Raw genomic sequence first — 21,386 nt, 5'->3', positions numbered from 1 at the left:
AATGATAGCACAATTAGAAGAAGACTGAACAAGTATGGCTTGTTTAAAAGGATTCCCAGGAGAAAACCTTTCTGTCTAAAAAGGAAATAGAGGCATGACTGAGGTTCGTCAAACTGCATCTGAACAAACCACAAGCCTTCTGGAACAATATCCAATAGACAGATGAGACCAAAGTGGAGTTGTTGGCTTTAATGCCCCGTGCCATGTTTGGCAAAAACCAAATAGGATTTCAGTAGAAACACCTTAGGCTTGTTTTTACTGTACCTGGGCAACTTCTAGTCTGAGAACTAGAACTTTGTCAGAAGTTGGTGCTGCACATCTAAGATAACATCCGATTAAATCTTTGGCCATCAGAATAGCTGAAAAATAAAAGAATTAAGGTTTCGGATTGGCCTAGTCAATGTCCCGCCCTGAGGGGGGTACTTAGTGTTGCCCGCATGTGTTTATCTTTTTATTTAATTTTTGTTAAATAAATAACAGCATGGTGAAAAAAGTATATGTTGTCATTCGTCTGAGGTTGTATTTTCACACCCACACATACACACACACACACACACACACACAATTACACATAATAAAAAAAAAATAAAGATGGAGCACTAACGTTACACATGACTGAACATTATAATGCATAATTAATTCGACTCTGATTCCTGCTAATGCCAAATGATTAGAGTTTATTGAGACATCTTTTTTATCTTGTTGGCACAATGTACTGTAACTGAAAAGGAAAAGGAGAAAGGAATAAACATCAAGATGCAAGACATTCACAGGAATTCAATTGTTTCTTTAAATATATGTACATGCGAATTTCTATCACTTTGCTGCCAAAGATTAAGCAACTACTGTATGTTGTTTCAATCTTGCTTAAAAGTTTCCTTTACACCCTCTTTTACAACATTAATTTCAGGCCCTTTTTTCATTTGCTGTATTATTCCAGCTTCCAGTGTTGGTATTACACATGCATCAGAGGTAGCAAGTCCTCGGAGGATGGAAGTATATCCAGGACGATGTTTGCTATAACTGTGATCTGTGCTGGGAAGAGTGAATAAATATATTAAAAAAAATATGGACATTTTAAGGTGCTTTGAATGTCCAGGGTTTATTCCAAAAGTAGGTGCATCTCGTGCGAAAATACTATTACCCACTTGATAGTGGACTGCTTCACTGGTGTTCATTATTAATTTGCTTTCTAACCCTATGGAAGCACTTGACTGTAAGACACATTAGCAAAAAGTTTTTTTTCTCTAAAAAAGAGTTCAATTATATTACACCGTACAGTGTGGAAATTAACACAAATAACCAAACATACAAACACATAGCAAGTCAGTACAGAAATTCCTTTGACATACGACATATTTAGATTCTTATCCGTTACTCTAAAGGTCCCAGATAAGCCTAAAGAATATGAGTATGTAAATGATTTTCTTTGCTTTGAGACTACAAGCTTAGGTAAAGGAAAAGACAGGAGAAAAGTATAAGATAAAATGTATCATGGGTACTCTTGAGATCCCTATGGTTTGACTTTTATATAAATAATTATCAAAACATCTTATTATCAATACATTACAATTATCACAACACATCGCAATCATTCACATAACAGGCCAAGAATCACACAACCGAAATCACGCAGAATTCAACACCCATACAGTATGGTGATGCTAAACATTATACAACAGTAATGCATGAGCACTATGGCTACCATACATACACATATACAGAATGTAAATGTGAGTGCTTTATAAATGCGAGGTAATTGCATTATTAAAAAACATGATCTATGAAAAAAATTAAACCAATAAAAAAAAAATATATATATACAAATTAAGCTACCATTTCTAATGTGCATATGCAGTGAAATCTCTTGGTGCACCTTCACAGAGTTCAAACAGGACGCAAAAATAGTGGTGATAGCAGCCATCTTGGACTGACTCTGCAAGATGTTCCAAAGTTGTCAGTCGTCAATATAAGAAAGAACAAATGAGCACTAAAGCTTATCTCCCTGGCCAGCCAGGCAGGAAAAACAAACAAACAAACAAACAAACAAACAAACAAAAAAAGAAAGAAAGAACTTCAAACACAACAGTCCACATCTGCTTAATGAAGGGTATCGTCATTTCACAGCAAAACAGCATTTTAACCCTTCCTGTTTTAGTTACAGTTTTTAACAATTACCAAAAAAGCTCAAAGCTGAAAGGTCCCTCTTACATTTTTATAATATACCCACAGAGACCGTATTTCTAAAAAGGAAAAAAAAAGGAAACTCCCAAGGCTCCCCACAGTGTGAAATTCAGGACAGAATTAGATTCTCATCTCTGTGTCATCACTGTGCTCAAGGGAGTGCTCTGTGGTGCTAATCATTGAGGCTGATGGACCTTGTGTAACACCAAAAGGGGAAACAGCAGGTGATCGGGCTGCTAAAGGTGACAGAGATGGAGAGAAGCTAGGAGACATGGCTGCAGATGAGATGGAACCCTCATGACTAATAGGAGAGCGCCTAAGGGTTGCTAGGTGAGGAAATGTCCTAGTAATAGCAGGTTTGGGTGGAACAGACTTTGCACCAGGGTGGGCTACTGATGTAATGAGAGGAGGTGGTTTAGGATCTGTCTTGATTTTCGGTTGGAATGGTCTCCGTGGGTTGTTGGGTGGTAGGCTCTCATCCTTGAGCCTGGCGATTTCTGTAAAAACACTGGCCAGAGGTTGGAACTGTGGGCACCAATTAAGAAGATAGTCCCAATTATAGCTGCCTCGCAGCTCCTCGTCACTAGCAACAATAGCAGTGAGAGAGCCATCAATTGAAGGTTTGCCATCCTCTGGGAAGCCATAATCCTTAGGATGAGATATGTTCAGCCCTCTGCCCACTCCAAGGTAGCCACCTCCTTCATCTCTATAGACCGGCACTTGACCAGAGAGCAAGGTGCCACTTAAACTTCCCAATTTCTTCCCTTTGAACCACTGGCTTGAATCTAGAGTACCTGTTTCACCAGAGATGTCAGAGAGCTGGTCAGCATCCTGCTGTATACCTGAGTCCGGCCCTCGGGCAGAGATGTGTTCTTGCATGGAAGAGGTAATGCTTGCTACTCGTGGATACTCATTTATCATCCGAATTTCATCATCCTCTGCAGCCTCGGCTGATCCTCTTCCACTAGAATGTGATGGATCCAAGGAGCCTCCCCTTGTGTAGGAAGCTCCACCTCCTCCCTGATCACCTGCATAGCCTGGAAGGGTCTGGTGATAGATCCTCTCCCCACCTGCTGATTTGGTTTCATCTAACTGTATCGCTGTGTCTGAAGCTGCTGTCCCAGTGTTCTGACCTTTCTTCTTGTGTCTGGACTTTATTAGGTACAGGGCCACAGCAATTATGACTAAAATAACTATTACACCAAGAGAGGCTGCAATAATGCTGATGAGGAGAATGTTAAAGTCAGTCACAAGTCCAAAGGATGTGTTGGTGACATCAATAGTTAACTGAGCAGTTGTAACCCTTGAATTTTCCAAAGGACTACGAGCAACGACATCCATGGTCATAAGGCGTGTCTCCTTTTTTGAATGGCTTTGGCTACTAGAACTACTAGCACCATCCATTTTGAGGTAAATCACACCAGTGGTCTTGTTGACATCAAAATATGGGGAGCTGCTTGGTAATGAGTACAGCACAATCCCATCAACACCACCATCCTCATCTCTGGCTTGCACTTGACCAATACTTTGGCCCTTCTGGGCTCCCTCAGGTACCTCAAAGGAAAAAGCTGAGGAGGTAAAGACTGGATCATACTCATCTTCGCCTGTGACATAGACTTGTACAGTAACTGTAGCAGAATTGTTGCCTGCATCTATTGCCAAAGCCATGAAATGGAAAGAGTTCACCTTCTCAAAGTCAAATGACTGCCGAGAACGCACCTCTCCTGTGTTTTGATCCACCATGAAGGAGTCTTTTCCTTGACTAGATCTGTCCAATATAAAATACTTCAGCTGTCCATAGACCCCTGTGTCATGGTCTATAGCATGCAGCACAGTGACTGCTGAATTAGGGGGCTGATTTTCTCGTATGCTTGCAGTCATGGTCTCAATAGGGAAGTAAGGCCTGTTATCATTAACGTCCTTCACCTCCACATTGATGGGAGCTAGGGCAAAATGTCCATGACCATCTGAAGCTTGAATAATTACTACATGGGAAGGCTGAGATTCCCGGTCCAAAGGTTTCTGCAATCGGAGGGCTCCAGTCCACTGATCTACAGAGAACAGACCCATGTCATCTCCAGAGCTAATGCTATACTGGATCTCTGCATTTGGAGCTGAATCTGGATCAGTTGCAGACAGCCGTAATATTTCACTACCAGCTGATGCCCCTTCATTCAGGGAGACTACATACTCAGCACGGCTGAATGCTGGAGGATTGTCGTTCACATCATTCACAGTAATAATAGCAGCCACACTGGAGCTGCGCTGGGGAACCCCACGGTCAGACACCACAATGGTGAGGTTGTAGCGAGATGTTACCTCATAGTCCAGCTGCTCTGCAAGAATTAGTGTGCCTACTGTCTGGAAACCATGGCCTTCTATGAAGCGAACACTACTCTCAATCTGGAAAGCATTTCCAATATTTCCACTTGCGATAGCAAAGTCGAAACCTGAGTTTTCCTGGGAGAGGTCACCATCCACTGCTTCCAGGGTCAGGATGGTGCCTCCAGGAAGCTGGTCCTCAGGAACGGTGGCTCTGTACTCTGACTGATGAAACATGGGAGCATTGTCATTCACATCTGTTAGCTGGACCTGGATGGTAGCAATGGCAGATAGAGATGGCTTTCCTCCATCATGAGCTTCAATAACCACCTTTACAGTTGGTCGCTCTGGGTCAAATTCAGCTTTTTGACTGGTAAACAACGTGCCTGCAAAAAAAAATAATAATTAAGTGGTTTAAGGTTTAATTTTAAGAATTTTAATTTAAAAAGTATCAATATTTTAATGTATTTGCCCTAAATAGAATAAATATTAATAATTTACCATTACTGGAGTCAATGTAAAAACCCTCTTTAGATGATGATACCAGTCGGTAGGTGACTTTTCCATTTTCTCCGGAGTCCTGATCTGTGGCTGTTACTGTAATTACAGGAGTCCCAGGTGGAGAATGTTCTGCCAGTGCCACCTAGGAAGCCACAAATGAGCAAGTTACCATACTCTGTTTTTTCTTTCATTTTTTTCTTCAATTTCTCACTTACTAACTCATGTCTTGCTAATATATATATATATATATATATATATATATATATATATATATATATATATATATACACACACACACACACACACACAATACACACACACACACAATACACACACACACACATCTGGGATTAAATTTATTAAGAACTAATGAATTGTTCTTGGGTACAAACTGTGCCATCAGTATATATTATTTACATACGTACCTGGTACAGGTCTTGTGTAAATGTAGGCACGTTGTCATTTACATCTTCCACTAGTACTGTCAGGTTAGCATTTGTCTGATGCTTAGAGTCTGAGGCTTTAACAGTTAGTGTGTACCACGTCTTCTCTTCATAGTTCAATGGAGAAGTCAAAAACACCCTGCCAGTGTAGGGGTGGATTCCAAACTTGCCCTGTGAGTTTTTGTCCAGATACAGAGAATATGACAGTGCTGGGCCTGAATCAACATCGTTCCCTGTCACCATGGTAATCTCTGTGCCGATAATGGAGTCTGGGAGATAACATATACATAATATGCATTCAGTGAATGTAGGAAACAACTGAAGATCTTGAACAGTTTATTGACTATAAACACAGAAAACAGTCTAATTAACATGAAAGATGTAATTAATCTACAGAAGAAGGCTGACTCACTTTCTGGGACTCGCACTTCTCTTGGTATCGGGATTGTGGGGCTGTTGTCATTGAGGTCTACAATAATCACAGTCACAGTGGCAGAGCCAACAAGCTTGGGGTTACCACGATCTGTTGCTGTGATCACTAGTCTGATACAAAAAAAAATTTAACCAGTCAAAATATCACATTCAAAATATATTTTAAATGACCCAAGAAAACTAAAATCAATATGCATTGTATAAATATGTCTGTACAAATATGTGAAAGAGAAATTAAATCCTTTAGAAACATCATACTGTATATGGGCTGATAAAGCTGAGCAAATTGAAGATGAGTACTGTACTTTTTACAAAACACTAGAAAAAAACACAAACATTCCGTACACAAAGAGAAAGGAAGACTTACTTTGTCTGCATCCAGATCTCCCGGTCCATTATGGCTGCAGTGGTGAGGCTGCCAGTCAGAGGGTCAATTTTAAACAGTCCACTACGACCAGAAGACTGGATGGAATAGGTCACCTGACCATTTGGGCCCTGATCCACATCTTCAGCTACAACCTGAAGAAAATATTGTAACTATAAATATCGCAGTGTCATCTTAAATTTTTTGTGAAGTAACTCAAAATGTCAAAAAAATGTACTGTAAGGTAAAAGATACATTATAGCAATTAGGGTATTTATCAAGCTTTGGTTTATTTGTATGGAATAAAAAGAACACCTGTATAATTGGGGAATCATAGCCCTGTGCCTCATGCATATATGCCATGTAGTTTTGCAGCTGAAAGCGAGGCAAGTTGTCATTGACATCCTGCAGAATCAGGTTAACAGCCATGAAGGAGCTGGAGGTTGCAGTTTCAGCCTTCACCACTAGACGGAGTCTTGGCGTGTCCTCAAAATCCAGGCCAGTAGAGCTCTGTACCCAAATCTCACCTGTATGGAGCAACAGAAATGACAACTAAACCTCGGTACTGCGCTCATAATTTGTCTAATTAGTAAATATACAGGCAGTTAATGCTTAATCAACTATCTATTCTTGTTTATATATTTTATCCAGTGTAGCGTCACAGGGTAATGGTGGGGTACACTTTAGATAGAGCACTCTAATGAGGCATTTAGACAGCCAATCACAGACTATAGAGACTATAGAGAAACCAATTAGAGAACATGGCATGTCTTTGGTCTGTGGAAGGAAACCGGAATAGACAGAGAATATAAGGAATATAAAGTGGAGACTGGAAAAAGGAGCAAATAAAGATTATTTCACTAGATGCAGCTTTATACCACCCCCCCCCCCATTATGATATTATCATGATACATAGAAGCCTATTTGATTTGTAAGCATCACAATTTTTAAATAATCACGCAGATTTTGTTACAATTTTAAACAAACTCAGCAAATAAATTGCTCATACCACACAGGATGCTGTGCTACCTGTCAATCTGTTAATAGTTTAGAGTGCACCACCTGTACAATTACAAAGAAACTGCCACATATTACCACCGTGCTTAAACGTTATAGCACTCATGGTTGAGCAATATTGCTTTACACCTCCTCAGTTAGTATTATTCAACAGAATTTACAAAGCGTACACTTTGATCTCATTTGAACTGTAATTTTTAAGTAGGGCCTACTAGAAGTGTTTATTACACAAGCTCATGTAAGAAGTAGTGGTTGCACAACCACAAGTTTTTACTGGCCAATACATAATAAAAGAAAAGTTACCACTTTTCCATTTCCTTGCTGCATACTTAAAGCAAGAACTGATTACAGGACAGCATTATTTTGACTGCTTTATTGTGCAGCAAAGAACATATCAAATCATGCTTCAGTTATCAGCCATAAACAGGCCGCAAATCAAATTTCCAGCTTTGTAGCTTTTTTTTGGGGGGGGATCATTAACAGTGAAAGTACATATACCAGAACTAAAATGTGCAAAATATTAAAGCATGTAATGATGTGTTTTACAATACTAATCTCTAAACGCATTTGTGTGGACAAGTTGGTGGCTCAGCTGAAAATGTTGTGAAACTCAAAGCGTGCAGCACGAAAACTCCTTATTGATTAATGAGGGATAGAGGATGCAATATCTACAACAGAATCTAAAAGTTTTTTTTTTGTTCATGTTTTAGCCTCAGGGAAAAAACACTATGTGAGAATTTTTTTTGGTAGCACACATCTTGTCAAAGTAACTATGAAACATGTAACACTCCATTAAATAAAGAAATAAAATTAAGTCTTTATTCGGTATACTCTCGTGCAGTATACTTTACAGACTTACCAAGTATATCTAGCCTGATTCTTCAAACTGCCTTGCTGTCTCTATTAAAAAGTCATAAGAAATCTGAGCTGCAGTGATGTGCATTCAACCACAAACTGACCTGTGCTGGAGCTGATGCTGAAGGATTGCTGTTTGTTTCCACTAAAGATGCTGTAAATGATGCCCCCGCGGGTGCCATCTGGATACTGCGCCTGTGCCTGTGCCACTGCAGTACCTGAGGATCAAAGCAGATCATGCTGCAGTGATGGCCAAGCTGACTGAACTACATTCATATGAAAGAAATGTCCATAGAACGTTTGCTGAACAATCAAAGTTATTAATATTAATTAACTTAAAATGATAGCATGACAATTTGCCCATTTACTCTACCCTGTCACTAACCTTTGGCTGCATTCTCCTGGATGCTGACGTCTCTGGCGGTACGGGAGAAGCGGATACCATCATAGTTTTGTTCCTTTACATAGACAATCACTACTCCCAGGGAGGACTGAGGAGGACTGCCCTGGTCAATGGCCTCCACAATGAGGATGTACTGGCTCTGGGTCAGGCTGTTGATTGCCTCAGTTGTTTGGATCGCTCCAGTAAGAGAATTTATAGAGAAGCCTTGCGACGGTTTGGCAAACCGATAAAATACTGAACCGTTGGCACCAAAATCCTTATCTTCTGCTCTCATAGTGGCAACCACATGGTTACTGGATATCGTCCTGCTGGATACATTGATGACGAGAGGATCTTGGATGAAAAAGGGTGCATTGTCATTTACGTCCAAGAGGGTAACTGTGACCTGGGCCGAGGTGTTGTGGGGTCCAGCAGGGGACATGTCGACGGCACAAACCTGAAAGCTGTAGAAAGCTATTTTCTCTCTGTCCAATAAGGCAGCGGTGAGGATCCGACCTGTATCAGGGTCTATAGTAAACGCACCTCTTGCTTCTTTGCTCAGAAGGTATAGAATCTGACCATTCTTTCCTGTATCAGCATCACTGGCTGTCACTTCCAGAACTAGTGACCCAATAGCAGCATCTTCTGACATGTCTATAGCATAGCTGCTACTGCTAAATATGGGACTGTTGTCATTAATATCCAGGACAGTGACTTCCACTGTAGCTGTGCTAGAAAGAGATGGACTTCCATGATCCTGAGCAACAACCTCCAGAGAATACCTTCCTTTTCTCTCTCTGTCCAGAGGCCGAGAGGTGGACAAGGTCCCGGAACTGCTGTCCAGCTGGAAGTCACCATCTGGGTCTCCAGCTACGAGGAATAAAATTGTAATATTATTAAGGTAAATAAAATGCAATATTACCAAATGTATGAGGACCATCACAGCCATATAGTACAGTAAAATCTCGGATTGCGAGTAAGGCGGTTTGCAAGTGTCAAATTTTGACTCGAAAAACAAGCATTTCTTGGTTTACGAGTACCGAGTATCATGTATCACGCATGCGCTTCTTGTTTTGACGCTGAGCGTCACGTGATCCCAACTGAGCCAATGTTTTTTCTCTCTCTTGCGCTGTGGAATCACCCCCCCTGCTGGGTCTTAGTGCGCATCTCTCACTGGTATAATCAACATCCATGCACGCATTTCCTCCCACAGCCTATCGTTATGTGTGTGCGCGCGCAGTTTTTAACATCGTGCGGGTTCACACACTTTCTCTCTTGCCTTTACTTTGTGTACTGTATGTGTGTTTTTGTGAACCGGCACGGTGTCAAATTACGCATGCACGCGCACACACATAACACACACACTGCACGCATAAACAGATTTATTTTTACTTTTTTTTTAAAAGGTAAAGTGCAGGTTAATGTGTTTTATTTTTCCTTTATATTTTGTATTAATTATTTTTATGTATTTATGTTTTTGGGCTGTGGAACGAATAATTTAAGTTTCCATTATTTCTTATGGGAAAATAAAATTTGGTTTACGAGTGTTTAGGAATGCGAGCCCACTTCCGGGATGAATTATGCTTGTAATCCAAGGTTCCACTGTATGTGCCTATTACAAAGTCATAGGCATTAACACAGAATTGGTCTTTACCGGAACTATGGACAACTGTGCAAAATGCAACAATATTGCTTTTGAAATAAAGACTTTATTGGTATGAAATTGAGATCATGTTCAATGAATGACCCAAAAACAACATTGCAAACACAGTATCAAAATAAAAGTTTAACCTTTATTTGGAGCATTTATGATGATTAATATCCATTTGCACAATGTCTGACCACATCCATGGTCCCTTAAGTTTCTTAAAGGGTTTAGAATTCTGATTAGAGATTCAAACAGACACATCAGCTTCCCACCAGCAGTGTGTGTATCTTATGTCACACATCTCTTAGTGCTGTAATGTTATCTCTCTGTTTAATTTTCTTTTAGGAACATTCAGTGCATCTTATCTTCCTAATTACTCTACTGTAATAAAGTGTATGCACAGTGTCCAAACTGCATCACACGTTCTTGGTGGTCCAGTCAGTTCGGCATATTATTTTAAAGTCATTTTTGACTCCTCCTGTAGTCAATGTTGTTCTGACGTGATTTCATGAAAGTAATTCTAACTTTTAAAAAAAACAACCTAATACCAATGTTTTTCCAGTGTATGTAATGTTGCCAAATTAATGTCATCACAATGTTTTGACTGCCAAAAATTCCTACTGGGCCATGAGGTTGGTCACTGACGTCAACTGAGAAAGCTTGCACCAAAGTCAGTGTTCCAATTCATTCCAAAGGCAGGTCAGTTTATAGCGTATGAAGAATTTCTATACAATTGTGTGCCAATATATAGATGTAATGGTCAGGTATACAGTACATACACTTTTGAACATATAGTGTACTTCCCAAATGTAACATACTGTACTATAGATCATCACTCTGGAGAGTCTTACTTACCAGTTATTCTGTACTCAACTCGGCCACTGTCGCCACTGTCATGGTCAGTAGCTTTAATTATAAAAATCTCGACTGGATCAAGGTTCTCTGGCAGCTCCAGACTGTATTGGAGCCTCCCAAAAGTCGGGGCATTATCATTCTCATCCATTACAGTAATATGCACCTTGGACTTTGCAAAGTTCGGGGGCATCCCTCCATCTTTGGCATACACTACATTATTTATAACAAATAGAAATAAGCATGACTGGCAAAATCAGCAGTTTATTGATAACTGGATGGGGATATCATTATGCAAAAACAAAAAGAACCAGCGTATTACCAGTAATGCTGTAGTGATCCTGTTGTTCTCTGTCAAGGACTTTGGTAAGTGAAATGACACCAGTTTCAGGTGAAATGACAAAACCTTCCACTGTCACGCCTCCATAAGATACATGTCCATTTGTACCTGAAACAGACATAGAAGAAAGTAAAATGAAATGCACTGCAAACAGTGATTTGATTTAAACACACTGCACATCCCATTACACCTTGGTATTTCTCTCCACAGTGGCATGTTATTGGCAACAGGTTACAAGCTTGCGTGCAGAGGGAGATCATTTGGTGCCAGCATCTGTTTACTCAAACAGTGGCCTTTTACAGCGGCTCTGGTTTATGCCTTTAAACTAACTTCAGTGAGAACAGTCAGCACAAGCTCCACCATTTGAGTAAGAATTGTTGTTAGCAATAAACCTCACCACTGAATTCCTCCAACCTTACTAAGATATATTTAAGCTGAAGAGACACATGCATTTAAGCACAGAAAATGTGATCTCCTACAGTATTGTTTAGTACTTTAAACAGAGACAAAAAGTTTTTTATAAAAGTGATAAAAAACTGAAGGTAAGCACGCCTTTACAAAACAAAAAAAAACACAGCCTCTCACCTTGGTCATTGTCAGTGGCGGAGACGGTGAGTACAGTGGTTCCGGCTGGCTGATTCTCTCGGATTTGGACCTCATACTCGCTCGACTCGAACAACGGAGCCTCATCATTGACATCAATAACCCGGACAGACAGGACCTGGGTGGTGGAGTGCTGGGGTATCCCATGATCCTCTGCAACAATAGTGAGGTTGTAGCTGTCCTTCTCCTCACGGTCCAGAGCTTTGAGTATGGAAAGAGAACCTGACGAGGCAGGGGAAACAGAAAGAAGTTAAAGAATAAATAACTTATTTACAGTATTATGATTATTAAAATAATAATTTAGCTTTTGAGGAATATTTCCTTTAAAAAGAAACAAAACAAATAAATAAATGGAACAACATAAAACCTGAATTTGGTGCACTGATGTATTGGAGACTGGGAGCAGTGTGGCTTATGCTTTGTTGGCTTTAAAATCATTTCATCCCTTAAGCAGTCGCAAAATACACAACTATATTGACACCAAGATAAAGCAAGATAAAGCGTCCTCCAAGCACAGCAGACAGCATCCAGGAGTCAACACTCAGGGGCGTAAGTGATGGCTAGACAGTCTTTCTGTCTGCCATATTTTACTGGCTGTATAAAATGTGTGAATTCTGTTTGAGGCCACTGCTTTTCGTAACATCATTATTTTTCCTACTAATCCTCAAGTAGAATTCCCTACTAATCCTTAAGAATTGTGTATTCTTGTTCCTAAGCTATTATAAAATGTTTTATTGGTTGTGTTTTTGTTTGTCTACAGTATGTGAGCTCATTCAGGGAAGAAAAACTTACTGATGTGATTCCCTGGCGATTGAGTTCAGTACATTCAGGTCGTCACCTGACTTTATTTTACTGCCACATAATCTTGCTGAGCCTGGACCTGACCAACTGAAGCAACCTCAGATCATAACACTGCCTCCAAAGGTTTGGGTGCATCACATTCTGCTTCCCTTCTTACCCAGACACACCCATCGGTCTGGAATAGGGTCTATCTGAACTCATCAGACCACGTGACCTTTTCCCATTGCCCCAAAGTACAATCTTAAAGCTCCTCATCAAATTCAAGCATTACTTTTACTATTAAACATAGCTATGATTTTTACTGTTGATTTAAAAAAATGCAACTTCACCAAGGTCGAATGTTGTCTTTTCTTTGATACTGATTTTTGTAACATTGATAAAGACATTTTAAAGAAACACTTATGGCCAGCTTGCTAGCCAATGCATTCATTATTATTAATGATAGTCTTATAATTATGCAGTATGGTGAATAAACATCATAATAAACAACAAGCTGACTTGAAATAGGTTTTAAATTTGCTTTGTGGGAGATGTTAGTAAAAAGGAACGTGAGGCTCACCAGTATTGGGATTGAGGCTGAATCGTCCTGCTGTGTTGCCTGCCTGAATGCGGTAAGACACTCTGCCATTTTCGCCTTGGTCTGCATCACGGGCAATGACGTAAAGCAGCACAAAGCCCATTGGCTTATCCTCCATCACACTAACTGCTGTAGGGGAGCTGAATACGGGAGCATTGTCATTTTCATCAGTCACAAAGATGCGGGCTGTGACCGAGCTCCAGCGCCTTTGGCTCGTATCTGTAGCTGAGTCCGTTGCTCGGACCACCAGAAAAAGGCTCGAGGTCTCCTCATGGTCAAGTTCTTGACCCAGTGTAAGCACACCAGTGATGGGATCGAGAGACAGAAGATCTGATCGATCAGGCCAATGATGCTGGATGGAGTAGCGAACCTCACTGTTGGGGCCACTGCCGTCCTTATCAGAGGCCTGGAACGCATAAATGGAGGAGCCTGACTGCATGTTCTCAGGGACAACTATAGTCACAGGATCTTCAGGGAACTGTGGTGCATGATCATTACTGTCTTGAACACTGATATCCAGCTGGATCACATGACTGCTAGGAAAGGCTTTTGTGAAGTCATCCACCTCAATCTGCAAAGTATAGTGAGCTCCCATTTCGTAGTCCAATTCTCTGGCCAAGTACACGTCTCCAGTGAGACGATCCACCATAAAATTGCCATCATGATCAGTGCCATCTACTACCAGATAAGTCACCTGTCCATCAATCACCCCATCTCGCTGGTCATGTAGGTGGACCGAACCTATCACAGAGCCAGGTTTGGTACCCTCGACTGTGTTAAGCGTCATTGATAGGGTGTTTGGTTTGGGTGGAGCCTTCACTGAACTAGCAACCTGTTGAATGAAAAAAAAAAATTAAGAACAGGCATAAACCATAAAAATTGGGTATAAACCAAAAAATTGAGATATTACTGGTTCTGCAAGGGACCCTGGACAAATAAGAGCTCTGTTGAAAACACAGAAACTTTGTAGGGTCCAATTTTTAAGGGCTCACATCAATCAGTGGACCTAAGAGGTGCTATAGTAACAACGGGGACATGGAGACATTAGATTAGAAAATAGAGACGCTTTACATTTTTAAAAATATTCCCCATTATATCCACCTTCTGGTCTCAATAGGTACCAGCATTTAGTAGTAGTTAGCCACTCGTGACTGGACTGAAACATAACAGGACCACATCACATAGGACTCAACTAGCACTTCATTAGCTCAGTGCTAGGCTTCTTACATGCAATATGGAAGGGACAAAGTTCACTACCCAGCCCATGTGGTTGCAGGGCAACGTTAGTGCCGATTCCAAGCACGAATAAAAATGGGAGGGTTTGCGTCGGAAAGGACACCTAGCATTAAAAACCTGTGTCACCAAAATCACAATGTGTGGATCAGATGATCTGCTGCGGCGACCGCTAACTACAATGTGGGCGTGAAAAGATTTCCATGGGAATAAATGCCTGCATGTTTGTACTTCAGCTTGTAAACTGACGACTCCCTAACGCTGCTGGTGACACGGCTTACTAAAAAAAAATCACCAATGAAGACAGAATGTCAGAGATGAATGAACAGACAAGAAATAATGTGTTTATTTCTCCATGTGGCAAATTCGAAACAGGTCTGATCTGTTTAAAACATCTCTCATCTGTGTGCCACTAGTCAAAATGAGTAATGTGCAGCAGCACTGCTTTAAAAACGTAGCGATTTCTTGTAAGCAAGAAACTTTATGTGACTAGTCCTGAAAAAATTGTATCTAAATTGTCTGAGTTGAGTTTACAAAGAATTTCTAGACAAAATAATTAGAATTTGAACTGAAATAGAAACATAAAAGTACATTCTGATTTAATTACATTTTTCGCCCTCAAGTCAGAATCTGATGTATGACTTTCACACTCTGCGTCTTCTTCTAATTATTACTGCATACCAACGCAAGAAAGGAGCATTCTTATTTCTAAGGAGTTTTCTGTATTTTTTATCAACATTCCCATTGTTACTGATTTGACTCTGCAGCTTCTAATGTCATACAGTCGATCACAACTTTGCAAAATAAATTACAGTAGTTACCAAATTGCTCTCCATACTTTTATTTCAAAACACTATGTTCCAGTCGACATTAGACTGCAATTAAGGTGCAATGAATCCATCTGCCACATAAAAGCACTCGTGTGCTCATTTCCTGTCGCCTTTGAGCGGAGCCTGGAAATGTACTTAAATGCTTTCTAATGATAACAGGTGAAAGCTCTCATACTAAAATCCTCATGAAAAGCAAACAGTCTTCTCTGACTGCTGAGCAACAGAGGAGTTGTGAAATGTCTATAACAGCATTACTTAACATTCCCTACAATTCAACGTACTGGAACTACCCAATGCGCCTGTTGTTTCTCGACTGTTATGTGGAATATTACATTGATGTTGTTGTGGTGAAACCTTATCTAGTGTAAGCGCGTCCACGAGTGCTACCGTGTGAGAGGGCTGGAGGTTAGTGTTTTGTTTTTTTTGTCTGATCAGAGCAGGCCGCAGCTGGGCTCCATCATGGCCCATCTGGGAACACTTGATTTAAGGGTCCCCTTTTTTTCTCTCCCTTTTGCTCATTCTTTGGGGGAGAAAGCTATCACTGGCAAGCGCTCTCCCTACAATTAGCATCTTATTCCCTTTTAGGAAATAGAAATGAGAAATGCACTATGGGTCATGTATGCCCGAAGCTCGCCAGAAAGACTTCTGCTGAGTATATTCTGTGGGATCTGCACACTTCTGAGCAGATATAAGGACAAAAATAGCGCTTTTTATGGAATACTAAATGACGCACATGTGCAATTCACACCCGTCTCTGTGGCTGACTGGACTCTCTCATTTGGATTTGAATTACAGGACCTGGTGCTGAAAGGGGGGCTGATGTTAACAGTTTGGTTTTTCCAAACTCTTTGCTTTACCCCCTTACTCTCCAAAACCATGACACTACAGTTGTTATCCTCTCTTTACAGGAAAAGTAAGAATTTGATATTTTCCATGCAATTGCACAAATACAAGATGTTAAGAAAATGCTTGAAAGCATTTTTAACAGTTATAAATACCAGTTTGATTATTAGTTAACTGCGTAGTGTGTTGAACTTTCATGTTACAATTACAGGTAACATTCGAGCGAGCCAAAGTTTTAATCCCACTCTGTCACTCAGAGGTCTGACCTGTATGCGCAGGAGGCTGCTGATGCTCTGCGGTGGTGTGCCATGATCCGAGACCGTTACAGTTAAACTGTACTCAGCCTTTTCAGCTCTCCTCAATGTGGCAGCTGACCGCAGCTCTCCTGTGTTAGGATTTAAAGAGAATCGTTCTGCTCTGGAGCCTGAAATAGAAACAATGAAATCGCTGAAAAGGGTTTTCTTGGTAAAGAGAGGAAATTTTTTAGGGTTTCAGCCTGCAATTGAAACGGACTATGTGATGTGTACGTGACACAAAAAAGGAGTTTTTTTTTTTTTTTTTTTACAAAGAAAAACTAATTACATCATGAAAGAGCTATTACAAGAGGATTGGGAAAAAGTTGTGCAAAAGTATCAATGTTTGGATATAAAACAATGAGCACTGATAAATTAAATATTACATAAAAACTATGAAAATGGAGATTAAATATGGCAGGTACTGTATGTCACCCAACCGCCATACTGACGAGAAGAGATCATCCACAAATAGCGACCAAGAGCCAAAGAGGAACTTTCAGCATTATGTTTCCATCACCGCATACTAAATCGAACAGCACTTTTTATCCTTTTATTATAATTCATTTAAAAAGAATTTTGCATTAATGTTGCATTGTATTCATTAGTATTGATTCCAGGCTGTAACATGTTAAACTGTGGAAATGTTCAAGTGGTAAATATTTATGTAATGCACTATATAATTTTTTCTTTAGAGATTTATACTTTCCAGTAAAATAGTCAAGTAGTTACTGTACATCTGGAAAGCTTTTCATTCCAGACACAGAGCTCATATGAGAGAACCAGTGCTTATTTACCAGATAATGAGTAGAAGATCGTGCCGTTCTCGCCTTCATCTGGGTCTTTTGCCTGCAATGTTCCTAGCAGTGAGCCAGCAGGCAGACCCTCCTGCACCTGAAACACCACATACACAATATTCATAAAACACACCTGACTTCACAAAACATGTACTGTATGCTCCTATACTGTATCTATGCAAATATGTCGCTCTTACTTATACTGTAGCAACCCGCAAATAATCGTTCACTGTTACTCAAAACACATGTGACTTTTCATTAAAGACTAGAATCTATATAATTATCCTTGACATGTGTCTATGTGGCTCTCACTTGGATGATCAGCTCCCTGCCAGGCAACACGTGACTGAAGACTGGGGCGTTGTCGTTCTCATCCAGCACAGTGACATGGGCTGTTCCTGTAGCACTCCGAGGAGGAGTCCCTCCATCCTGTACAACCACCACTAGCTGATAGCTGGACTGGTGCTCACGATCCAGAGCTGCCCTGGTGCTGATTTCACCTAAGAAAAAAAAAAAAGAAAGACCCAGGAAAATAAAGTTTTAATGCCCTTTAATATGCAACCATTAAAATGTTGAGGGCAAATAAGCGGTATTGAGTGGTGAACCTAACATCCTATCACACCAAAAATGACAAATAGGCTACACATTCTTTTTGCAGTATGCTTGCCGGGGTTGGCATAGACCAGGGGTCGGCAACCCGCGACTCCAAACTCTGAAAATAAATAATGAGTATTTTATTTAAATTATTTCATTTTAGTTATTTTTTTATGTAATTCGAAATTTGAAGATTATTGTGATGTTGTAACATTAAAATAAAACATGTTTTTTGTCGCTTAAATTATGCATGATAACCGCCGGCACGCGATTTATTGAGCTTTTATTCAGGTTGACAGCTCACTTCATGCTCTAGTACATACAAGAAAAATATTACAGCACACAGAAGCAGACGACATTTTGGGTTTGTTGCATGTCGATAATTTAAGTTTGTCTTTTTTTTTTTTTTGCATTAATATGAGGAGAACTCAAATACACATTGAGAATCTTTATTTGAAAGTATCCTTTTCTTGGAGTTCAAAATGTTTATCTTGCATGCAGAAATGAAATTTTCATTGATTTCATAAATCCAACAAATTATAGTTTTTTTTATACATAGCATAAAAGTAAGTCGGCACAGTGGTGTAGTGGTTAGCACTGTCGCCTGGCACCTCCAGGGTCCGGGTTCGATTCCCGTCTCCGTGTGCATGGGGTTTGCATGTTCTCCCCGTGCTTGGTGGGTTTCCCTGGGTACTCCAGTTTCCTTCCACACTCCAAAGATATGCAGTGTTCTCAAAATTGTCCGTAGTGTGTGTGTACTGTATGTGTGTGTGCTCTGCAATGGATTGGCACCCTCTCCAGGGTGTACCCCGGTTCATGCCCTACTGTAAGTCTCCTGGGATTGCCCTGCCGCAACCCTGAATACAGAATTAAGTGGTAATGATGGTGAATGAGTAAGTAAGTGAAAGCATAAAGGTAAAAAACTATACATACAGTATATGCACTGTTATCTTCGTTTTAGATGGTGTTTTCTTTTTTTATGGAAAACGGCTCCGAATAGCTCTTTAAGTGTTTAAGGTTGCCGACTCCTGGCATAGACAGTACTGTATCATTACTGTACATCTTATAATACTACATGCACCGTAAAACATTTTATATAATGATTTATAATTTAGTTACATTTATAACTTACAGGAAAGCATAGAAATTGAGAATGCCAAACTTAAATTTTCAGTTTTAATCACAAGTGAAAACATTCACACAAAATAATAAGCATCTGTGTGGATGGAGATTAATTGTGTAATTGAATTGATCTTGATTAAAAACTTCTTTTTCATTAACTTGTTTAACTGAAGCTTCCCATAATTTCACCCGGCTGCGCGTGATAAAGGCATGTTTAACGCGGATAATAAGATAACGAGGAAACATCATCAGATGTGCTGAACAGCAACGCTTTGAGGTGGAAGTTTGACAAAAAAAAAAACAGAGTTGTGTGCTCGGGCTACTTTCAATGGGAACTATTTTTACAAGAATACATTTAAGAATCTAGGTTATTACTGTAGCTTTCGGATCTGCGGATCCGGGTTCGAGACCCGCTTCAGGTGGGTTGCCACACCCCATCTTACCCAGCAACTGCATGCTGCTTTTATTATTTCTTTATTCCAGGTCAATCTAATATTTTAAAACCGTGAATAATCAAGATTCATCACAGACTTTAACTGTGATTAACTAGATTAAAATGTTTAATCGGTTGACGGTGATATTTTAAATGTACAGTAACATTGTACCTTTGAAAATAATTGGAATTGTAAGCTGTTACAAGAGTACAGAACATCTGGGCCCTCAGATCCTGGTTGGGACATACATCAGATGAATAAATAGAAATTCCTCGGAAAGGCTTTTGTTTTGTATGAATTAACTCGCTGAGTAGAAAAGTTGATGGTATCAGACAGGAAACTGAGCTTTTGTATTAAATCAGCCTAGTTTGTTTTGACCATTAACCGGATACTCAAATGTGAGTTTGTGAATGGGAAGCTACTGATTGCATGTAGTTTAAATGCAAGGAAGAAATAATAGTGTTGCATAATCTGTTCTTTGGCCATAAGTATTATATTAGTCATGGGAACATCTTGGCCAAATTTAAACAAAGCAAAAAAAAAAAAAAAAAAAACGGAGACATTAACCGCATAAACTCAAAAGTGTAAACCCATGTGGGTTTCCTCAGGGTTCTGTGGCTTCGTCCCACTACCCAAAATATGACAGTATAACAATAGCTGGATTTGCTACTCCAAATACGTTATGTGGGACTGTGTGTAGGTATGGAGCCCTGTAGTGGTCTAGAGTGTATTCCATCCACAGAGAGTGTATTCCATCCTGATTAACCACCACTGTGCCCAGGACAAGATGCTTACTGATAATGAACAAGAGCAAATGAATCAGTTAAGGAGTTCTAAAACGTTTTGTTCTCACCAGTTTGAGAGTTGATCTGGAAGTTGCGATCAGCATGCAGTAGTTTGTAAGTTATCCGGCTATTGAGTCCAGCATCACGGTCAGTGGCTGATACTCTCCCAAATCCAGTTCCTGCTGGCAGGTTCTCCCTTACTGCTAAAAAGACCCTCTCCTGGGAAAACCTTGGAGAGTTATCATTTTCATCGGTCACAGAGACCCTCAGAGTGGCGCTGCCTGTTTTCTTCAGCTGTCCGCTGCCTGAGCTGGCCAGTACAGTGAGCAGGTAGATGTCTTTGGCCTCTCTGTCCAGTGCACTCTTCACGAACAGCCACCCGCTGTCTGAGAAAATCCCAAACCCTGCCGCGTCCCCATCTGGCCGGAGATGGTAGGAGACTGGAGGGGAACTTGAGGAGGAGGCTCCATTTCCACCTTGATCCCTACTTAGGGCACGTACCTGCAGGAAACGCGTGTTCAGTGGTGTGTTTTCCTTCAGCTCCACACGATAGGTCATTGTGTCAAACACCGGCCCCTGGTCATTCTCAGCCTGTATGTGCACTACAAGGGTGAAAGTGGCGCTAAGCTGAGGGGCACCGAAGTCTTTTGCCAACACCAGCAAGTCGTAACGAGGAACACTCTCATAAGAAAGGCTTCCTATCAGGCGGATTTCACCGCTGCTTCTGTCAACACTAAATGTCCGCTGACTTTCAGAAGAAAGCAGATCAAAGCTCAACTGCCCGTTTGCCCCTGAATCGCGGTCCTCTGCCTTTACCCGATATACAACTGTTCCCATCTTGGTAGCCTCGGGCAGCAGCAGAGACTCTGAAGAAGAAGGCATGAAGGTGGGTGCGTTATCATTGACGTCCGTGATGGTGATGCGGACAAGCGCCTGAGCAAATACTGGAGGGGAGCCACTGCGAGCCTGGACCTCCAGTTCCAGTGATGGCCAAGCTTCATGATCCAGAGGCAGGCTGGTGCGCAGGGCTCCTGTCTCTACGTCCACAGTGAAGTAGCCTTCAGGATCGCCAGAGGAAATGGTGTAGGAGATGTCCTTATTGGCTCCTGGAAGAGGAATAGGAAAGAGATATAC

The 21,386-nt window shown here is 40.6% G+C and overlaps 1 protein-coding gene across 1 annotated transcript in view; it reads right to left on the bottom strand.

Moving 5' to 3' along the window:
- Nucleotides 1-657: 657 nt before the first annotated feature.
- The window catches only part of dchs1b (dachsous cadherin-related 1b), a 90,004-nt gene continuing 69,275 nt past the window's right edge, over nt 658-21,386 (bottom strand). Inside the window, exons 6-21 of the mRNA XM_053476349.1 lie at nt 20,321-21,358; nt 17,630-17,817; nt 17,318-17,414; nt 16,494-16,651; nt 13,304-14,153; nt 11,926-12,165; nt 11,323-11,448; nt 11,004-11,213; nt 8,504-9,370; nt 8,223-8,336; nt 6,562-6,773; nt 6,250-6,401; nt 5,863-5,993; nt 5,433-5,719; nt 5,008-5,149; nt 658-4,892 (exon numbers count right to left, since the gene is read on the bottom strand). Of these exons, the coding sequence (XP_053332324.1) occupies nt 2,305-4,892; nt 5,008-5,149; nt 5,433-5,719; nt 5,863-5,993; nt 6,250-6,401; nt 6,562-6,773; nt 8,223-8,336; nt 8,504-9,370; nt 11,004-11,213; nt 11,323-11,448; nt 11,926-12,165; nt 13,304-14,153; nt 16,494-16,651; nt 17,318-17,414; nt 17,630-17,817; nt 20,321-21,358 (7,400 nt within the window). The 3' untranslated portion in view covers nt 658-2,304. The remainder of the gene's footprint in view (nt 4,893-5,007; nt 5,150-5,432; nt 5,720-5,862; nt 5,994-6,249; nt 6,402-6,561; nt 6,774-8,222; nt 8,337-8,503; nt 9,371-11,003; nt 11,214-11,322; nt 11,449-11,925; nt 12,166-13,303; nt 14,154-16,493; nt 16,652-17,317; nt 17,415-17,629; nt 17,818-20,320; nt 21,359-21,386) is intronic.

The sequence above is a fragment of the Clarias gariepinus genome, chromosome 17 (genome assembly GCF_024256425.1).
Source record: "Clarias gariepinus isolate MV-2021 ecotype Netherlands chromosome 17, CGAR_prim_01v2, whole genome shotgun sequence".
NCBI lineage: Eukaryota > Metazoa > Chordata > Actinopteri > Siluriformes > Clariidae > Clarias > Clarias gariepinus.
This window is presented reverse-complemented; position numbering and strand designations above follow the sequence as displayed.